Source organism: Scylla paramamosain, chromosome 39, assembly GCF_035594125.1.
Source record: "Scylla paramamosain isolate STU-SP2022 chromosome 39, ASM3559412v1, whole genome shotgun sequence".
Lineage (NCBI taxonomy): Eukaryota > Metazoa > Arthropoda > Malacostraca > Decapoda > Portunidae > Scylla > Scylla paramamosain.
In genome coordinates this window covers 7,664,174-7,686,332 of record NC_087189.1, presented here as the reverse complement: position 1 = coordinate 7,686,332, position 22,159 = coordinate 7,664,174, and the positions used below count along the sequence as shown (strand labels likewise).

Sequence of the window (22,159 nt, the reverse complement as noted above, 5' to 3'; positions counted from 1 at the left end):
CTGTGCTTCTGCAAGTGTTATGCATGTCCACAAATATAATTGAGCCTTATTTTATGTAATGTTTAAGTAATAGTAAGTGCCCTACAGTTTTTGTTTATTAGTTGTTATAGTAGTGTATGTTCAAAATCAACTAGCCATATTAAATGATAATGTTTAGAAATATTCTTGTTATTAGCCCAGACAAGGCACACAACTTTTGCATTCACACCACTCTCCTAGCTCCTTGGCACCCAACCAAAAAATAGAAGTATCCTTGCCCTTACTTTCCAAGGATCAGGCACACAGCATGAACAGTTTGGTCCAGAACAAGGCTCCCTCATAGCAAGTGCTCTCCCCTACTATACCTGATTTCCCTGCACCTGTGTGAGACATCAGTGTGTGGCATCTCCCTTGGAGGATGCAGAGCCATGTCATTCCTCACGCACTCAACTGCATTTAAGTTGCTTTTGTCAGTGATTCTACTATGCTCCAGTGTCAGTGTTCCCTTTAAGGTCTCCTTTATACTATCTAACAATCCCTTACATGGCCTACTTTGTAAGTTCATGCCTCTCACACTTGATTTTACTATAATTTTCACCTGCCTATCATCATCCATTTTCTCAACATGTCCAAACTATCTCAGCATACATTGCTCTTTCCATCCTTCCAAGTCTCTTGCAACATCCATTCTCCTTATCATTTCCTCATTTTGTATGTTGTCCATGCAAGTTACTCAACACATGCTCCTTAGACATCTCATCTTCATTACATTTAATCTCTTCTTGTCTGTCACTCCCATACTCAAAGTTTCAGCACTGTACAGTGCAGTAGGTACTACTGTCCTTTCATGCAATATTCATTTTACATTCATTCCAAGTGCCTACTCTTAAGCAGTCTACTTCTTCTTCTTCCCAGCTTTTCCCTATTCGGGGTCGCCGTTGTGAATGAGCCTTCTCCACGTATTTCTATTGTTTGCCATCTCTGGATTTATATTCTTCTCCCCAAGATCTCCGTTTATGCAGTCAATCCATCTTCTTTTGAGCCGTCCTCTTCTTCTAACTCCCTCCACCTCCATTTCCATGATTTCCCTTCCTACGTGGTCTTCGCCAACTCTTCTTCTCAAGTGTCCATACCACCTCAACCTTGACTCCTGGATCTTCTTGGAGACTTCAACTACTTTCACCGTTCCTCTTATGTACTTATTCCTAATTCGGTCTGTTCTGTTGACTCCCACCATCCATCTCAACATCTTCATCTCCGCTACATCCATCTTCCTCTCTTCAATCTTCTTCAAAGGTGCTGCTTCTAGCCCATACATCAAAGCAGGTCTAACGACTGCTTTGTGGACTTTGCCCTTCACTCTTACTGGTACCCTTCTATCGCATATCACACCCGAAACTTGCCGCCAATTGTTCCAGCCACACTGAATCCGGAAGTTCACTTCTTTTTCCATTTCCCCTGTCTCGTCTACCATCGATCCCAAGTACTTAAATGTTTTCACTCTCTTCAACTTTTCACCATTCAGTCTAATTGTGGCCTGTTGATTGCCCCTTGTATCCGTCGTAAAATATTCAGTTTTGGACCTACTAATCCTCATTCCTCTGCTTTCCAAAGCAACTCTCCATTCTTCTAATTTTCTTTCCAGCTGTCCTCTCCTTTCGGTCACTAAGACAATGTCATCAGCATATAATACACACCAGGGTGGTTCCTCTCTGACATTTTCCGTTATGACATCGAACACTATGTTGAATAATAGTGGGCTTAGTGCCGATCCTTGGTGTAAGCCGACTTTCACCTGAAAGCTATCCGTTGTGCCAACTGTACTCCGAACTCTAGTTGTAACATTCCTGTAGCATTCTTGGACAATTCTGACATACTTTTCTGGCACTCCTCTTTTTCTCAGGCCTCTCCATACTTCTTGCCGTGGGATCCTATCATACGCTTTCTCTAAGTCAATGAAAACCATATGTAGTACTTTCTGCTTTTCCCGATGTTTTTCCATATTCTGTCGAAGTGCGAAAATTCCGTCGACTGTCCCAAATCCCTTCATAAATCCTATCTGTTGCCGTCCGATACGCACCACTTGTCTCAGTCTACTGTCCAACACCCTTTCAAATACTTTAAGGGTATGAGACATTAGCTTTATCCCTCGATAGTTCTCACAGCTCTGGATGTCTCCCTTCTCCTTAAATATAGGTATCAGGGTACTTTCCACTTTTCTGGTATAACTTCCTTCTCCATTATTTTTCTGATCAGTTGGTGCAACATGTCCACTCCTTCTCCTTCCAAGACTTTCCACACTTCTACTGGTATTCCGTCGGGCCCTGTTGCTTTGCCATTTTTCATTTTCTTCAGTGCTCCTTCAACCTCTTGTCTTGTCACTTCCCCTACTAATTGTTCATTCGGTTCTCCATCATCTCTAATGAATCTCTCATTTTCTACATTTAGCAACTTCTCAAAATATTCTTTCCACCTTATTAGAATATCACTTTCCTTTTGTATCACAATCCCCCTTTCATCCTTGACCTGTCTAACATGCGTAATGTCCTTTGTGCTCTTGTTTCTCATCTTGGCCAACTTAAATACTCTCCGTTGTCCTTCCTCGGTATCCAACTCTTCATAAAGGTTGTCATACCCATCCGACTTAGCAATTGCTACAGTTCTTTTCGCTTCCTTACTGCACAGTTTGTAATACTCCTTATCTATATCTAGCCTTGTTGTTTCCCATCTTTTCTTTGCCATCTTCTTTGCTTGTATTTTCTGCTGCACCTCTTCATTAAACCACCATGTCTCTTTATTTTCCCATATCTTACCACTACTTTCACCGAGCACTTCTTTTCCAGCTCTCAAGATGGTTTCACTCACTCTATTCCACCATCCGTTTACCTCTTCTATTTCCATGTCCAGATCACTTAGCAATCTAGATGACTCTTAAGCAGTCTACTCATACCTCCAAACACTTTTCCTGCCTTGTCTGGGCTACCCTCCTTTTTGTGGGAAATCACTTTTGTATATGTATGTATGTGTATGTGCTAAACACATCACTGATGTGTTTAGCAGCGGAGATATGGACTTCGGGGCATTTTGTTGATCTGACATGAGCATGCTGGGCAAGCAACTTACTTTATCCACCTGCTGGTCAGCTGTCAACTGTGTTGTTCTCTCCATCAAATCCTTCAGATACTCAGGCAGGTCACCTTCCTGCTGGTCAGATTCCTCCCTAGCTTCCTTTTGTCCATCCAGCTGTGTTGAAGCAGTCATGGCCACGGTGGTAGGTGTTGTGGTGTTAGTGTTTGTGGCAGCAACATCAGTGTGTGCCTACTTGTTTCTCACTGTCACTGATTCGCTTCGTGTGGGTTGCCAGGATGTAGCTGCATATGGCATATGACCTTTGGGCTCCTCTACCATTCCCACTGAAGCGTTGATCTCATGACCTCTCACCAACATCCTTACACTATGGAGCTCCACACGTCTCCACATAGCTCAAATAGTCCAGCTCTAACAGGAATGAATCTTCCATTGCAGCCACATATACTGGCAGACGCTCAGTCACCGCATCCACTGATTCACCCACACTGGTTCCCTCATAGGTACACAATCCCTAGTGACTCCACCAAGTTGTTGGACTGATCAGATAATACCATGAGTTGGTAATAAGTCTTCACGGATGAAAGTTTTCTTACCTCCCATGACCACCGGGAGTCCATTGATACTGCCACTATTATGGCTACAGATGCTGCCACCTGTCGACACCTTACATGTTTTGGGGCAACTTGGCTCTTTGCTGGGTGGCTGCCCCTGCTCCTGTCTGGGCCAGGTTTCCTGGCACCACTTCCTTGGTCTGTCGACACTCCTTCACAGTGTGCCCGTTTTCTCCACAGGCCCAGCAGCACAGCATAACTATGGGACGGCAGTGATCCTCCATAGAGCGAGAATGGCATCTAGTACTTCTTGTGTCCTATCTGCCCGCAATTCAAAGAGAGCACTTAAAAGCACCAGGGTTTTCTTGCTGGCTCTGTTGGGGCAAGGAGCAGCCTGTTTGTACTCGCCTCTTTCATACAAGGCAGGGCCGGCCTGTCATCTCACTGGTGGGGCGCAGGAGGTGGCAGTTTGGAGAAGAGGTGGTCATCAGGAATGCTTTAAATTCAGCGGCACGCGCCAAGGCTTCCTGCACTTTTCTAGGTGCCACTTGCTTGACATGAACCTGCAACTGGAGGTCACAAAGGACATCCACGGCATCCACAAAAGCAGTTCTTTGCAACAAGTTGAAGGTGTCCTCCACCACTATTGAATAAGCCTCTCTCACCAGTGTTTCTGTCCTGCGCCAGTACATGCCTCGTTCATGTATGTGTCTCCATAGCCTCCATTTCTCCCCTCATGGACGGCTTGATGTTTGCCGTCAGCAGTGTTGCCATGATCATCACATGTTACCTTATCCTTTCTTTCTTTTGCAGCCTCCTCACTGCTTGCTTTGCTGCCATTTTCTCGCTTTCTTTTCTCGTCGCCATATTTTTCATTCGCCGTCATCTTGGTCATCCAGCATTAAAAAAAATGCCATTATTCATGCCAGTGATGTTGCTTCACTCTCTGCCTCGGGCAGCAACACCGCCTCACTCTCTTGTGATTCACCCTCCGTTCCCACCATTTCTAACCCACCCAATCCCTCATCCTCCATCTTTTCTATATTATGAAGGACCTGGACACCTCTATAACACTTGCTTTCGGCCACAAATTTGTTTTTATCCCACTCTAATGACACCACTTGTTACGAAACGTAACAAGTGGTGACGTAACGTACGAAACGTCTTTACCTGCTCGATTCACTTGACTGCTGTCACTTGACTGCACCATGGTGTTTCTCTACTCAGCTGCTTGTCACGCCATCGGCAGGAATATTGTATTTAACGGTAGGGTTATACTAGTAGGACTCAGAGAAAGTTTCAATCAGGTTAGTATATACAATTCATTTACATCAACAACCGTTTAATGTAATAAAGTGGGGACGTTTAGCGGTGTTGTCTTGAAGTACTGCATGGAGAGACGTTAAGAATAGGGCACTATGTCTTTTTATCAGTTAAACAGCAACATCACATCACTTAGTTTTAGAGTCATCCTAGGCAGCTTGATAGACTGGGGAAGTGCCGTCACAGATCCAGCAGCAGGCCGCAGGAAGAATCATCTGTTGCTGTTTACTGGAAATTTCTGAAATAATCATATAAAATTAATATTTATATTTGACTGAGTACGAACGACTTCAGCCACGGGGAGAAGAGTGTGTACATGTGTTGCTCTTAATGGGGAGTTTTCAGAACTAAACTGCTAGATGTCGTTGCTGCTCATCTAATTGTAGGAAAGAGCTAAAATATTGTGGTAGTAAATCCCAGGTGCGTAAAGATGCATAGAACATCATGATACTATTGAAATGATGTACCGACTTTTCAATATCTGGTATGGATAATATTGAGAGAATGTGGTCAAATTAATTATTTTTTTTTTGTGATTATCGAGTAAATTGCTAGCATTATCTTAAATAAAGCATATTACAAGTATAAAAACTATTGATTTGAACAATGAAAAAAATATAAAAAATCACATTATACTATATAGTATGACACAACCTACTCAGTAACATCGTGATATATGGCATTATTTTTATTTTATTTATTTATTTATTTATTTATTTATTTATTTATTTTTTTTGTGGGGATTTTAGCATCCCTCTCAGGAGGTGAGCGACAAGGCAAAATAATCGAGAACCAAAACAAACATCTCTCTGGCGATCCTGCTGCTGCTGTAGTGTCCAGCTACCGTAACCCATTGCTTCGGGTGTAGTGGAGATGGGCACTGCAGTAACATTCAACTTCTTGTCCAACAACGTGTTTCAACCAGCGCGGCTGAGTCAGGTTTTGATTAGAGATACAGCATTACTATCGCCTGGACACTCGAGTTGCCATTTTTTTTTTTTTTTTTTATTAAAATTGCCATTTCCATAAACTAGGAAGGAGATCTATGTAATTTGGACTTTTGACTGTCACAGACATGTTGCCTTTATATTTACTGTCGTCTAGATTAAGACATTTCCAATCAAGAATGTATTCATTTGGAAATCTTAAGATGACCAAATAAGTACTGTAAATTACCTAAAGTAGCGTTATATTAACAGGCTTGAGAGAACGTTTCAATCAACTCAGTAAATGCAATTAATTTACACTAACAACACGCTCTTGAATCTTCCGAGTTTTCCACCATCTAGCTACGACTACAGAGTCACTCTTATACTAAATTTATCTGTGCTGTATACCTCTCACCTAACTCCTCTGACTATAAGAAATTCTTCGACTACTTAACTTCCAAAGTGGAGCACATTCTGACCCTCTTCCCTTTTGCAGAGATCTCCATTCTTGGAGACTTCAATGTTCACCACCAGCTTTGGCTTTCCTCTCCCTTCACTGACCATCCTGGTGAACTAGCCTACAACTTTGCTATCCTCCATGACCTAGAGCAATTGGTGTAACACCCTACTCGTATTCCTGACCGTCTTGGAGATACGCCCAACATTCTTGACCTTTTCCTGACCTCTAATTCTTCTGCTTATGCTGTCACCCTTTCTTCTCCGTTGGGCTCCTCCGATCACAATCTCATATCACAATCTCAGCATCCCCCTAAGCGAAGGTGCCTCTGGCGTTTTGCCTCTGCTAGTTGGGGGGACCTGAGGAGGTATTTTGCTGATTTTCCTTGGAATGACTATTGCTTCCGTGTCAGAGACCCGTCTTTGTGTGCTGAGAGCATAACAGAGGTGATAGTGTCTGGCATGGAGGCATACATTCCTCACTCTTTTTCTCGTCCTAAACCTTCTAAACCTTGGTTTAACACAGCTTGTTCTCGTGCTATACATGATAGAGAGGTGGCCCACAAAAGGTACTTAAGCCTTCCATCACCAGAATCTCATGCACTTTATATTTCTGCCCGGAACCATGCCAAGTCTGTTCTCCAACTAGCGAAAAACTCCTTCATTAACAGAAAATGTCAAAACCTTTCAAGATCTAACTCCCCTCGTGATTTCTGGCATCTAGCCAAAAATATCTCCAATAACTTTGCTTCTTCTTTCCCTCCTCTATTTCAACCAGATGGCACCACTGCTATCACATCTATTTCTAAAGCTGAACTCTTCGCTCAAACCTTTGCTAAAAACTCTATCTTGGACGATACTGGGCTTGTTCCTCCCTCTCCTCCACCCTCTGACTACTTCATGCCACCTATTAAAATTCTTTGCAATGATCTTTTCCATGCCCTCGCTGGCCTAAACCCTCGGAAGGCTTATGGACCTGATGGGGTCCCTCCTATTGTTCTCCGAAATTGTGCCTCCGTGCTTTCACCTTGCCTAGTCAAACTCTTTCAGCTCTGTCTGTCAACATCTACCTTTCCTTCTTGCTGGAAGTTTGCCTACATTCAACCTGTTCCTAAAAAGGGTGACCGTTCTAATCCCTCAAACTACCGTCCTATTGCTTTAATTTCCTGCCTATCTAAAGTTTTTGAATCTATCCTCAACAGGAAGATTCTTAAACATCTATCACTTCACAATCTTCTATCTGATCGCCAGTATGGGTTCCGTCAAGGCCGCTCTACTGGTGATCTTCTGGCTTTCCTTACTGAGTCTTGGTCATCCTCTTTTAGAGATTTTGGTGAAACTTTTGCTGTTGCCTTGGACATATCAAAAGCTTTTGATAGAGTCTGGCACAAAGCTTTGATTTCCAAACTACCCTCCTACGGTTTCTATCCTTCTCTCTGTAACTTCATCTCAAGTTTCCTTTCTGACCGTTCTATTGCTGCTGTGGTAGACGGTCACTGTTCTTCTCCTAAATCTATTAACAGTGGTGTTCGTCAGGGTTCTGTCCTGTCACCCACTCTCTTCTTATTATTTATTAATGATCTTCTAAACCAAACTTCTTGTCCTATCCACTCCTACGCTGATGATACCACCCTGCACTTTTCCACGTCTTTTCATAGACGTCCAATCCTTCAGGAGGTAAATATATCACGCAGGGAAGCCACAGAACGCCTGACTTCTGATCTTTCTAAAATTTCTGATTGGGGCAGAGCAAACTTGGTATTGTTCATTGCCTCAAAAACTCAATTCCTCCATCTGTCAACTCAACACAACCTTCCAGACAACTATTCCCTCTTCTTCAATGACACTCAACTGTCCCCCTCTTCTACACTGAACATCCTCGGTCTGTCCTTTACTTATAATCTGAACTGGAAACTTCACATCTCATCTCTAGCTAAAACAGCTTCTATGAAGTTAGGTGTTCTGAGACGTCTCCGCCAGTTTTTCTCACCCCCCCCAGCTGCTAACGCTGTACAAGGGCTTTATCCGTCCATGTATGGAGTATGCTTCACATGTCTGGGGTGGGTTCCTCTCATACTTACTGCTCTTCTAGACAGGGTGGAATCAAAAGCTTTTCGTCTCATCAACTCCTCTCCTCTAACTGACTGTCTTCAGCCTTTCTCTCACCGCCGCAATGTTGCATCTCTAGCTGTCTTCTACCGCTATTTTCATGCTAACTGCTCTTCTGATCTTGCTAACTGCATGCCTCCCCTTCTTCCGCGGCCTCGCTGCACAAGACTTTCTTCTTTCTCTCACCCCTATTCTGTCCACCTCTCTAACACAAGAGTTAACCAGTATTCTCAATCATTTATCCCTTTCTCTGGTAAACTCTGGAACTCCCTGCCTGCTTCTGTATTTCCACCTTCCTATGACTTGAATTCCTTCAAGAGGGAGGTTTCAAGACACTTATTCATCAATTTTTTACCACTGCTTTGACCCTTTTATGGGACTGGCATTTCAGTGGGCATTTTTTTTTATTGGATTTTTGTTGCCCTTGGCCAGTGTCCTTCCTACATAAAAAAAAAAGAGAGTTTACTCGTTATGGGATAACGTGAAGAACGTTTAGCGGTGTTACATCGCGGATTACTGGAGAATACGTCACTGTGTCTTTTTATTAGTTAAAAAGCGACATCATATTACATATTAAGAATACGTCACTGTGTCTTTTTATTAGTTAAAAAGCGACATCATATTACTTAGCTTTAGAGTGTAAAGTTTTGAACACACTAACACAATACTGAATTCAACAGAGAGCGATCACTCCCTGTCGCACATGTACCCCGCTACCAACTGCCCACCTCCAGTCACGTCTTGCTTAATTAAAGGCGGCATCACACTGGGAAAATTTCTCCCACCATGTTGCCCATTCTTGCTGCCAGTTGTGTAGTCTGAATAGCAAATGACGCCATGGAACTTGTTTTCTGCTGTCGGGAAGAATGGAAAACGGTTGTGGTGCTGGACTTGGTGGGAGTATTTGAAATCAGATGACCGTCGTTTACAAGCTGTACATATAAAACAAAAATATGTTGTCGTACTTTACGAGTAAAATTGTCAACTATAAAGTCTTAAAAAAACGAAGTATATGTGCCAGTGTGGGGTTGTGATTTGAATGAGTGGTGTGTGAAATTATTTATAGTGCTTATTTGACAACTGCAGCTGGCGAGACAAAACTGTGTCATGATGGAATCCTGTTAAGTTTTGCTGGAGTGTGAAAACTTGGCACAAAGTAATTGAGCTATAGTGGATCTAGACTATTAATTGGCATTCGGGGTGCTGGCTGTAGGACCTGCTAGCGTTGTTGCCATGTAAATCATGGAGTGACCTGACCATGGTCAGCAGGGCGTGGCCTGTGGAGATAAAGCCGCACTGCCTATATGTGTTGACAAGTGGAGTAAAATATTTACAGCGTCCTTGTTCCATCATGAAATCGAATGCCATTAAAACAAACATGCGGTCATATATAATAACATATAACTTTGGAATAATTAAGGCAAAATAAAGTGGCTGGAGATATGCTGCTTTGGGGTTTGTTGTTGGAATGACGAGGCATCAACACAATGTTCCAGTCCATGTGACGCCAAACTTGCTGCGCTGCCGGTCTCACCAGCAAAAACAGCCAGTATGCTGGGAAAAACTTATCCTGTGTGACTCTGCCTTAACACACAGTGAATGCAGACACAAACATCCATGTTTGCATCAGCACTTCGTGATCAGGCTGTGCTAGATGGCGACATTTCAACACATGAAAAACAAAGGAAGTTTCCCAGAACAAAGACAACTTTCGTGATGTTTAACAGAGTCTGCTTATCCTTAGTTATGGGTACAACGGTATTGTAGTACCCGGTGCCACTCTGCCACACTGGAATATCAGCCAGTATCACTATAGTTAGACTTACCAAGTAACATGGGTCCGGTATCCATGGGCATCATAGGTTCACTCAGCTCTTACACAGCTCCCGGAAAGGCAAAGGCAGATATTAAGGTGGCGTGACACTGGGCAAATTTCTCCCAGCAAATTTCTCCCAGCAGAAACGGGCAGAATCTGCTGCCTACTGGGCAAACTAAGCAACAAATGACGTCATGCAGCTCGTTTTCTGCTGTCGGGAAGAATGGAAAACTGTCGTAACCCTCCTCCTTACCTTTAAGGGAAGGCAGAGGTTATGCAGGAACTGCACTAATTCTTTATATAACAAACACTACAAGGTTTAAATCCAGGTAACCAAGAGTTAAGGCCGGGGTTCTCACAGTGGGGTAAGCCACAAACGCAGTTCAGAAACGTTAACACTATTTATTAACCAGTAGTTAACACATTCCACGGTACCCGCAAGCAATGAAAGACCAGAATTCCACCACATATTAAAACATAGAATGTTCGATAAATCTTGACGTCACTTTTCACTTTACTTTAGCAAGATTTTATCGACCAACTCAGGTCATTCAGTAACCTATAACACATTAACATGTAAGGACACACATAACAATCACATAAAAGGATAATCAAATGTGACATTAAAGTATTAGCACTACATGCGAAATGCCACAAAAGATATTAAAATCACTCATCAAGATTCAGCATTATATCAACACATGGAAAATGACATAAAATATATGCGGACCACAGTATACTGAAACAACATTTTAAATCGAGACACACAAGGCACTCAGGAAAAATCTTCTAAGTATTACTTACGACCAAGACGAGGCAGAGAACGACTAGGAGCTTCATGGTGCTGTCGAGTGGGAGCACCTTCCAGGAACTTGTAACACTCAACTCTTGGAGTCTAGTTAGGTCTGAGAGAATCGTTCACTACTTCGCCTTATATTCCATTTTGACGACGGCAACGTCGACCTACGTACATTGCTATCTACTACTACATAAGGAGTTATCCTTAAGGTTCAAAATCTAACTAGTTAGTACACTCATCACTTCCTTCATTCCACATGATCACCAGGATACTTATACTTCACTGTAGGTGCGTAAGAAACATGTCTCATAGGGAGTCTATGGTTAACCACCTTTACACACGAACATATATGGTTTTTCTATGTCCTTCTAGTTCGTGCATTACTGAAGTGTTTTGTGAAGTCAGCGACTGTAAGGTAACTTGATCACAAGATTGATTGCGAATAGGCTAGGTCCATTAATTACACGGCCTTAGTCACCTTTACTCGGCGCTTGGGTGCCTCGTCATCAGGGTAGGCACTGTCTTGTTCGTGTGACCAGGGATGCCGTAAACCTCACGAGGGGTCACGGCGGTAACCAGTGACCTCTGGGACAATGGGTGGCCAAGGCCTGGGTACCTTGGCGACAACACCCTCGGCTTGGCTACGACAAAACGACTGTGGTACACACATGGAATAAAGTGTGAGCCCACCTCCACAACGTTTTACCCCGCCATGCCATTTTAGTTATGACGTGAAATCCGGAAGATTTGGTCTATTAGCATGTATATGGTCCATTGAAACACTACGAAAATGGGAGGAGGGAGAGACTGACAGGTGTGAGAAGAAGTGTGTGTGTGTGTGTGTGTGTGTGTGTGTGTGCCTCGTTCAAGGTCATATTTGTATTCGGGCATTATCCAGCCTCGTGTGTGTGTGTGTGTGTGTGTGTGTGTGTGTGTGTGTGTTAGATGGAGTTTTGCCAGCCGTCACATCACCAATATGCTAAGGTGTAGCTGACTAATCTTTCTAAAGTAAACCAATGAAACCTGCCGCATCAACTATCCACGGCCACCATCCTTCAAAACCCATCGTCACTTAAATAGACACAATTTATTCCTTTTATTTATTTATTGGACTGATTACTTTTCAGACTACTTAATTAACTTTTGTGTGTGTGTGTGTGTGTGTGTGGGGCACGAGTTTCAATTATTCCGCACCTTTGGAAGACGCCCTGACAGGTGACGGTTAGAGGAGAAAGGGAAAGAGGAGCAGCAGGTCGCTATGAAATGGTGTGGCGCCAGGCTCTCTCTCTCTCTCTCTCTCTCTCTCTCTCTCTCTCTCTCTCTGAGATTCACAAATCATCAGAGAGAGAGAGAGAGAGAGAGAGAGAGAGAGAGAGAGAGAGAGAAAGTGGCCACGCAAATCTAATATATTTTTCTTTACTTTTCCTTCACCTCCTTCCTCTTTGTGTGTGTGTGTGTGTGTGCATGTGTGTCAGCGTGTATATGCGTGTGTCAGCGTGTATGTGCATGTGCATGTACATTTGTGCGTATGAGTGCAAGTGTGCATGCTCTTGTGTGTGTAAACACATCACACCTTCATTACTTTGGGGATAGGTAAAAAGTATGCGCAGCTCTAATTGCTTCACATCTTCAGCATTGACATTAGCAACAGAAACTGAAGTTAATTACTTAAAAATATAATAACTGTTCGAAGGAAATATACGTTGAATAAACTGATAAACACATTACTAATACATCAATATAGAGACATGAATTTTGTCCTTCATGTGTATGAATTTGAGGGGACGTTACTTCCTGACCACAACCGGTGTAGTGAGAGGGTGCCAGCCAGTCACCCCTGGACAATTTCCCCCATGACATTTTCCCCTCCGAGGTATTCCCCCTGGACACATTCCCCTTTGGATACATTCCCCCCTGGGCATATTCGCCTCTGGATATTTTCTCCCAGAAACATCCACTTCCTCCCCATTTCCCTCCCTACTATTTGATTTACACACTGCAGCATTTGTTATATTGAGTTACTCTTGGCTATTTATTTGGCTAGCATCCCATTCAATATGAAAACAAAACAGTTTAGAGTGTCTTGTTTCAATTCAAACAGTGTTTCACGTCTCATTATCGTCACCCTGATACTGGATCTCAAGTTAGTCCCTGCCACAGCCCTCGCACAACATGGAAGTACTGAAAACAAGTAGAGAAGGGGACAAGATTTGCTACAAAGGCTACATGTACACTAAGAGAGATGCGAAAAAGACATGCATTCGATGGGAGTGTGTGCAGAGTAAAAGCAGACCATGCAAGGGTGCAATAACAAGAAGCTTGACTTTGGATGATGTGAGAATAACTGTGGTCATGACAGTGATCATTCTATAAATAGTGTTGAAGCAGAGAAGTTGCGATGCAGTATTCATGAAAAAAAAAAAAAAACATCAAGAGAGAGCACTGCTTTTATACTTGCCACAGTCATTCAAGAAACTCCTGAGCCAGTGAGAGTACATCTAGGAAATCAAGAATCAGTGAAAAGAAATATCAGACGTCAGAGGCAGGGTTCACTTCCAAAGGACCCGGTATCGCTGAGAGAATTTCATTTTCCTGATGCAGGAAAATGCGTCAACAACAGGCAGTGAACACCCACAACCCTTCCTAATACATGACAGTGGGCCGCAGTCTTCAAACAGAATACTTGTTTTTGCAGCTGATAATGTTCTGCAACACTAAGCCTCGTCTGATAAGTGGTACATGGATGGAAATTTTTCCTTAGCCCCCAGTATATTTATGCATGTATGTTATTCGTGTGCCATTGGGTAATACGACAGTTTCAGCTGTTTATGGCTTGTTACCAAACAAACAACAGCGAAGTTATGAATCCCTCATCAAAGCAACAGTAGACATGTGAGGAATTGGGATTCACTCCTGATCCAGTTGTTATTGTCACGGACTTCGAGACATTTGCCATGAATGCTATTCAAGTAGTCCTCGCTCATCATGTCAGAACGCCGGGCTGCTTCTATCATCTAACTAAGAGTATTTGGAGGAAAATTCAAGAACTTGGTCTTGTCCAAAGGTACAGAAATGAAGAAGAAATTAAACATTTTGTTGACATGCTCGATGGTCTAGCATTTTTACCCTTAGCTGACGTGAGGAGGGAATGGAACTTCTGAGAACTGCAACTCCTGAAGGGGTAGAGGAACTAGTTCGTTATTTTGATTCGACTTGTGTATCTGGAAGTATTAGTCGTGTACAGCCATCACAGAATAATGTTCTGTCATTACGACTTTGGCGCCGTCCACCTCTTTTTCCTCCACAAACTTGGAACGTGCACGACGTTAGACTGGCAGGAGGAGATCGTGCAGACATGTGCGAGAGCTGGAATAATGCCTTCTCTCACTTGGTTGATCACAAACATCCATCTTTGTGGACTCTAATTGATACATTAAGGAAAGACTATGCTTTAGTGTCTTTGCCTTACTTCAACAAGAATGTGGTCAACCACCCAAAAAACGAATCAAACGATCCACAAGACAACATCAAAAACGGCTCTTTGAGATATGCACCGCTAGATGAGATGGTCAGTAGACAGTAGCACAATCGTTGAAGACTATGGGTTACTGCATTCGGCCTTGAATACAATTGATGAATGTGATGAATACTTTCCCCCTTATTGCTCTTATGATTTTATCAGCTTTTTATTGTTTAATAAAACTTAACAAGTACTGCAGATAATCTGTTGTCTTCCCTCATATATATGAATCAATCACAAATTTAGCTGAAACATAGCATATAATAATAAGACTGGGATACCCAGGAGGGATATTATTCATTACCGGAAATTATCCAGAGGGGACATAGTCCAGGGGGGATTATGTCCAGGGAGGTAAATGTCCAGGTGGGAAATTGTCCAGAGGGGAATAAGTCCGTGGTGGAATTGTTGAGGGGGGAAAAGGTCCAGGGGGGAAGATGTCCTACACTCGTAGTGAGATGAGGTGTCAAGAGGCCTAAGTGACCTTAGCAACACATATGGGCTCTTGAAAATAAAATTACTTATTTTGTTATCACACAGATAGATAGATAGATAGATAGATAGATAGATAGATAGATAGATAGACAGATGAATAGATACTTTATTGACCACAAACCTGACTATATGAGATGATGCATAATATATAAATGGCCCAATTATAACAGTTTAAATATTCGTGTGTGGCGACCTAGCCATTCTCATTATTAATTATTAAGATGGGATATTACACTTCTAGATAAAACCCAGAAACAGGCATAAAACAATCCATATATGATTACACGTATTTATCCAAAAACAGCATGACAGATGTGACAGTCAGTAATAAAATCTTTCCTTTCAATAAACAGATTTTCCATGGTGGTAATACCAAACTGGTGACGCAAGGCTGTGCTACGAGGACAATGTTCAATAACGTGTCTCTTTCTGTACCTGCCCACACAAGCATAGTCGCTCCTTCATGGGCAAGCGACCTCTACCACGCCTGTTCCACCAACCCTTCTCCACCGCCAGGCTGTGTCTGCTTATTCGCAGGCGAGTCCAACTAACGCGCCCAAGCTCATTCACTCCGATTTTAGTGGTGTAAATGTTATGTACTGAATAATGTGGATTGATTGTGTTGTACATGTTTTAAGTAGAGAGATGTAATTAATTTACATCGGATTGGATAAGTTCATGCACGTAGCGGGAGGTCAGAGATCTATGGTCCACTGTCACCTTAATAGCGTGTGCTAGGGGGTCGTCTTCCAGGCCACCTCGCTCCCTCCACATGCTCGAAAAAAATTTTTCTCTTTCTCTGTTTTACTAAAGCTTGCAAGGGTGGGTAACCAAGTTCAAGCAAGCAGAGATCATTTGAGGTGGTCCTTCGGACTCCCAGTAGCTTTTTTTTTTTTTTTCTTTTTTTTTTTATGTAGGAAGGTCACTGGCCAAGGGCAACAAAAATCCAATAAAAAAAAAATGCCCAATGAAATGCCAGTCCCATAAAAGGGTCAAAGCAGTGGTCAAAAATTGATGAATAAGTGTCTTGAAACCTCCCTCTTGAAGGAATTCAAGTCATAGGAAGGTGGAAATACAGAAGCAGGCAGGGAGTTCCAGAGTTTTCCAGAGAAAGGGATGAATGATTGAGAGTACTGGTTAACTCTTGCGTTAGAGAGGTGGACAGAATAGGGGTGAGAGAAAGAAGAAAGTCTTGTGCAGTGAGGTCGCGGGAAGAGGGGAGGCATGCAGTTAGCAAGATCAGAAGAGCAGTTAGCATGAAAATAGTGGTAGAAGACAGCTAGAGATGCAACATTGCGGTGGTGGGAGAGAGGCTGAAGACAGTCAGTTAGAAGAGAGGAGTTGATGAGACGAAAAGCTTTTGATTCCACCCTGTCTAGAAGAGCAGTATGAGTGGAACCCCCCCAGACATGTGAAGCATACTCCTTACATGGACGGATAAGGCCCTTGTACAGAGTTAGCAGCTGGGGGGGGGGGGTGAGAAAAACTGGCGGAGACGTCTCAGAACACCTAACTTCATAGAAACTGTTTTAGCTAGAGATGAGATGTGAAGTTTCCAGTTCAGATTATAAGTAAAGGACAGACCAAGGATGTTCAGTGTAGAAGAGGGGGACAGTTAAGTGTCATTGAAGACGAGGGGATAGTTGTCTGGAAGATTGTGTCGAGTTGATAGATGGAGGAATTGAGTTTTTGAGGCATTGAACAATACCAAGTTTGCTCTACCCCAATCAGAAATTTTAGAAAGATCAGAAGTCAAGCGTTCTGTGGCTTCCCTGCGTGAAATATTTACCTCCTGAAGGGTTGGACGTCTATGAAAAGACGTGGAAAAGTGCAGGGTGGTATCATGAGCGTAGGAGTGGATAGGACGAAAAGTTTGGTTTAGAAGATCATTAATGAATAATAAGAAGAGAGTGGGTGACAGGACAGAACCCTGACGAACACCACTGTTAATAGATTTAGAAGAACAGTGACCGTCTACCACAGCAGCAATAGAACGGTCAGAAAGGAAACTTGAGATGAAGTTACAGTGAGAAGGATAGAAACCGTAGGAGGGTAGTTTGGAAATCAAAGCTTTGTGCCAGACTCTATCAAAAGCTTTTGATATGTCCAAGGCAACAGCAAAAGTTTCACCAAAATCTCTAAAAGAGGATGACCAAGACTCAGTAAGGAAAGCCAGAAGATCACCAGTAGAGCGGCCTTGACGGAACCCATACTGGCGATCAGATAGAAGGTTGTGAAGTGATAGATGTTTAAGAATCTTCCTGTTGAGGATAGATTCAAAAACTTTAGATAGGCAGGAAATTAAAGCAATAGGACGGTAGTTTGAGGGATTAGAACGGTCATCCTTTTTAGGAACAGGTTGAATGTAGGCAAACTTCCAGCAAGAAGGAAAGGTAGATGTTGACAGACAGAGCTGAAAGAGTTTGACTAGGCAAGGTGCAAGCACGGAGGCACAGTTTCGGAGAACAATAGGAGGGACCCCATCAGGTCCATAAACCTTCCGAGTGTTTAGGCCAGCGAGGGCATGGAAAACATCATTGCAAAGAATTTTAATAGGTGGCATGAAGTAGTCAGAGGGTGGAGGAGAGGGAGGAACAAGCCCAGAATCATCCAAGGTAGATACACCACATGTATTGTTTGTGAACAGGTTTTACATCACTGTTAAGCCAAGATTCACATCCATACAACAAGGTGGACGTCAGGGCCGCCTCAAATACTTTGCGCTTAACAATCAAAGGAATGTCATTATTCTTTTTAACAAATGACACATTTTGTTTTGCGCATGTGCTTTGATGGCTGAGGTGGTGGATCCATCTGCAGTGAAAGGGTTACCTAGGTACACGTATTGCTGGCACACCTCCACCACCAAGCCCTCCACAACCAAGGGCAGCCTGTCCTCGCTGCCGTTAATAACAAAGAATTTAGTTTTCTTTAAGTTTACATCCATGCTGTGTGAATTACAAAAAAAATCTTTTAATATTATTATTTTCCTTAGCATGGCAGGTCTGGACGTGGACAGCAGCACAGTGTCATTCATCAGAATTAACACATGCAGCCAGGCAAAAAATCCATCAACGCAACAGTTTTGCTTGATAAGTGTTATTAAATCATTAACAAAAATAACAAACAATAATCAAGATGTTGAGCAGCCCTGACGCACACCTATCGAGGCAGTGACGATTGCTGTACCCACTATTCATTCTGTTAACTTGTACATGTACTATAGCAAGCAACATTACCGTCCCACAACCCAATCTCTTTAAAATACAAAATAATGTGTTTCTAGGTACGTTATCATATGCGCGAGTAAAATCCACAAGTATAATAAAAAGCTTAAATTTCTTCCTTGTAGCAACATGTGTTAACAAACGCAGTGACAATATGTTCAAGGCACCCCTTTCCCGACTGGCTGCCTGTCTGCTCTCTGTGAGGTTTAAACCATTTGTTTAGTCCATTTAGAAACTCTACATCAGAGGGCGGCGTGACATCGTGTGCTAGGGGCGGCGTGTGACTGACTTCTCCCTTCCAGTTGACTGCTTGCCATATCATTGCATGGTCGTCATTGTTTAGAATATGTTGCCATCTGTTGTGCCCGGGCATCCTAGGAGTACACACTGCTTCACTCCTCTTGCTTGCACGAGCGCACTCGTACAATTAGAGAGCTGATACTGTGGGCGGACACGTCAACATAAACGCCAACCACTGGGGGATCCCGAAGATCCAACTCCTGAGTTAACCTCTCAGCATCTATCGTATCAGGACACTTACTCAAAGCATTATTGTTTTTACTATACAAAGCGACGTGATCACCCAAGTGTGACGCTCGTTCAGAAAGGCAGTCTAAACTGGCGCATGGGACGTGGAGGGTGATAGATATTAACGCATGATCAGATGGTAGTGTAGGTTTCTGGTGAACTTCAAAGTTGGATACAAAACCGAGCAAATTTGATGACATAATACAGGAGTCCAGCTCAGATATCCACAATTCCCCTTCCCGATAAGTTAATTTGCTTTTGTAATGCTTATTGCATGTCTTGAGGTTGTTCAAAACCAACAACTGTTCATCAGCACACAACCCTAACAGTGCTAATGCGTTATCATTCGTTGTTCGTACTGGGTCAACAATGTCGGGATAAGACAAATCGTTCAGACCAAGGCTAACCGGCAACTCACTCAAACTTTTACAATAGCTAGCATTAAAATCACCCATCAATACACACTTGTTATAACTGTTTGTTTTGATTTTCTCCTGTATCCTTCCTAATGCTACATAAATAAAATAAGGAGAGTCCGGTGGGGGATATGACAGAAGCCAAATAAGGTATCGGGGATACACTTGAATTTGAACCACACCTGATCTGGTACACTGACATCTGTTTCTGTGACATATGGCCGTAAATGATCCTTCACCAATACACACGTGCCAACGCGGTAAGGGTGTGCATTATCTCTACTCACAAGGGAGAGATATCCAGGTACTGATATTGGGCACTGTGTCTTAATTTCGTCCAAACTAACATCAAACTTTGCAAACAGGTTTAACACATTATCCTTTTCTATTTTGGTGTTTACTGCATTGATGTTCCAGGACATAATATCAATACAGATTTGTGGTCTAGCTAAACAGAATGAGGCTTCCACATATCAATAACAACGCCATCTCTATATAACTAATTTTCTTTTGTGTCGAGTCATATCACACATCCCTGGTTTTCTGGACGGTTCTTCTCTGTGTGCTCCGCAGTACGCAGCCTCTTCCACTCCATTCGTACCGAGGGATGTGTGCCTTTTTTGATGAAGATTTTGCTGTAGGTTGTACCTCGCTCTTTCAGCCTTGCGTTTTTTTTTTTTAACACATCGTCACGTTCGGTTTTGGACCCAACGACGACGACGATGGGGCACTGACGGCCAGGAGCTGGGTCAAGGTGGCCCAGCCTATGATGCGAACGTACCACAGTGTTGTCGCCGATCGCTGCCAACACCTTACCGATATTTTCATGGTCACTAGTAGCCCTATCAAGAGCTTGTTGGTCATCGGGTACTCTGGTGATGACGATATTTGTCTCTCTCTGTTTCGCATCCACACTCTCGAGAAACAGTTGCTGCTGAGAGATGATGATTGCCTACTTATCTATCTTCTCTTGCATCTCCGTCAGCTTCTTATTTACTCGATCCTCTGAAGTCGCGATAGTCTGCTTCAGTTCATTTAATTCTTTTGCAACATTTGACAGCTGCACCTCTATCCGTATCACCTGCTGACAGGATTGCTTCAATCAACTCATCTTTATTGACACTCTTAAGTTGATTTCTCTGGATCTTGATTAAATCTATGAGCAATTTTCCAGTCATGGTTGGTGCACGTATGGAAATACAACTGGAAGGTGATGAGAGTCGACAGTTGCTTGACTAATTGGTTATTTTAACATATAGGAAAGGATGATCAGTGTGGTGTGTGCATGTATGATAATGACGTCAGAAATAGGTCTTCATTACGTCACAGGGCTCCTATAGCGCATGCGCAGACCCAGAGAAAATCATGTAGGGGGATTTGGCTTGGAGACTGATATATTTCACTCCGTTTCTAGACTAAGTCCAAAACCCATCACACTGCATACTCTCCCAACATATTCCAGGTGCCTTAGTTTGCATCCTCTGTTGTCTGTAGAGCTGTCCTTGCTGTATTTAGGACAGTATTTGAAGAAAATAGAAAAGCACCTTAGCTGCGCCACACCTGTGCGCCACACACACACACACACACACATTTTATAAAAAGCAATATGATTTCATTGTTCAAGGTATGATTGAATTCATAATGTGTATATTTATAAATTTAATCCCTATGCTATAAATCCAACCGAGGATCTCTGGGCGGTTACGTCAAGGTTGGCATGTGGGGGAAGAGCGGAGTGTTGCTGCTGTGGAGCGCACTGCCCAACAGATGTGGGTCTTTCTGGAGATGCCCAGACTTTTGTCAGGTTCTTGTGGAATCAATTCTCAACCTGCCAAGTAAAATAAAATACCTGTGGAGGATGGACTAGGTACTGAAGAACATCCAATAGTGCACACACACACACACACACACACACACACACACACACACACACACACACGTGATACAAGGAACAGGAAAATTGGCAAAAGTAGAAGGAATTAGGGGAATATGGATAAAAAGAGACATGAACGAAGAAGAGAGAAGTAAACTGGAAGAGTTGAGAGAAGAGGCCCAGTCAAAAAAAAAAAAAAAAAAAACGAGGAGAGAACACAGGAACAAACAAGGAGATTCATTTGGAAGGTTGTGGACATGAAAGTGAGAAAACTGTGGCAAAAAGATGCTATGGAAGATCGCCAAGCGGAAGCTTAAAAATTATGTATACAAATATGAATAGTTTAGTGTCGAGCCTATTTGAACTATTCAACTATCTAAAGAACAATAAGTCAGACGTGGTATGTTTAACGGAAACCAAACCAAAAGAGGAAAAAAGTATGGATTTGCAAAGGAAGGTTATAGCACATGGATGAGAGACATAAAAGGAAAGGGAGGAGGAGGAATGATGATATTGGTAAAAGAGAATATTGTTGTTGAGGAGGTGGAATATGGTGATGGAATGGCAGAAACGTTGAGTGTTGTGATTAAGATCAAAGGAAGTGAAAAAGTAAAGTTATTGTGACGTACATACCACCGAAAAGTAATGTATGTGGGACCAATAGATATAAAACTATGCAACTAGAAACAAGAAACAGTATAGAAGAAATGATAAGGAAAAGTAAAAAAGTGCTTTTAGTAGGCAACTTCAGGAGGCGACTGGGAGGAGATGGAAGTGAAAGAAAATGTCGGGTCATGGGGCGAAGAACTTATGCATACCGTGATGGTGAATACAATGACAATGGGTGAACAAGCTTACAAGATATAGAGGAGAAGAACCATCACAGTTGGACTTAGTGTTTACAAAACCCCCAGAAAGTAGACCGAATATACATTGAGTCCAATCTGAAGAAGTGATCATGTGACAATAGAAATGGTACTACAGGAGGAAACAATGTTGCACAGGAATGAACAATTTAGAAATGGGAGATAGAACTATGCTAAGGCAA

The 22,159-nt window shown here is 42.6% G+C and overlaps 1 protein-coding gene across 1 annotated transcript; it reads right to left on the bottom strand.

The window, feature by feature from the left end:
- Positions 1 to 901: 901 nt before the first annotated feature.
- On the bottom strand, positions 902 to 1,453 carry LOC135092006 (uncharacterized). Its single transcript, XM_063990117.1, has one exon. It carries the CDS (start codon positions 1,451 to 1,453, stop codon positions 902 to 904), a length of 552 nt encoding a protein of 183 aa, XP_063846187.1.
- Positions 1,454 to 22,159: the final 20,706 nt, after the last annotated feature.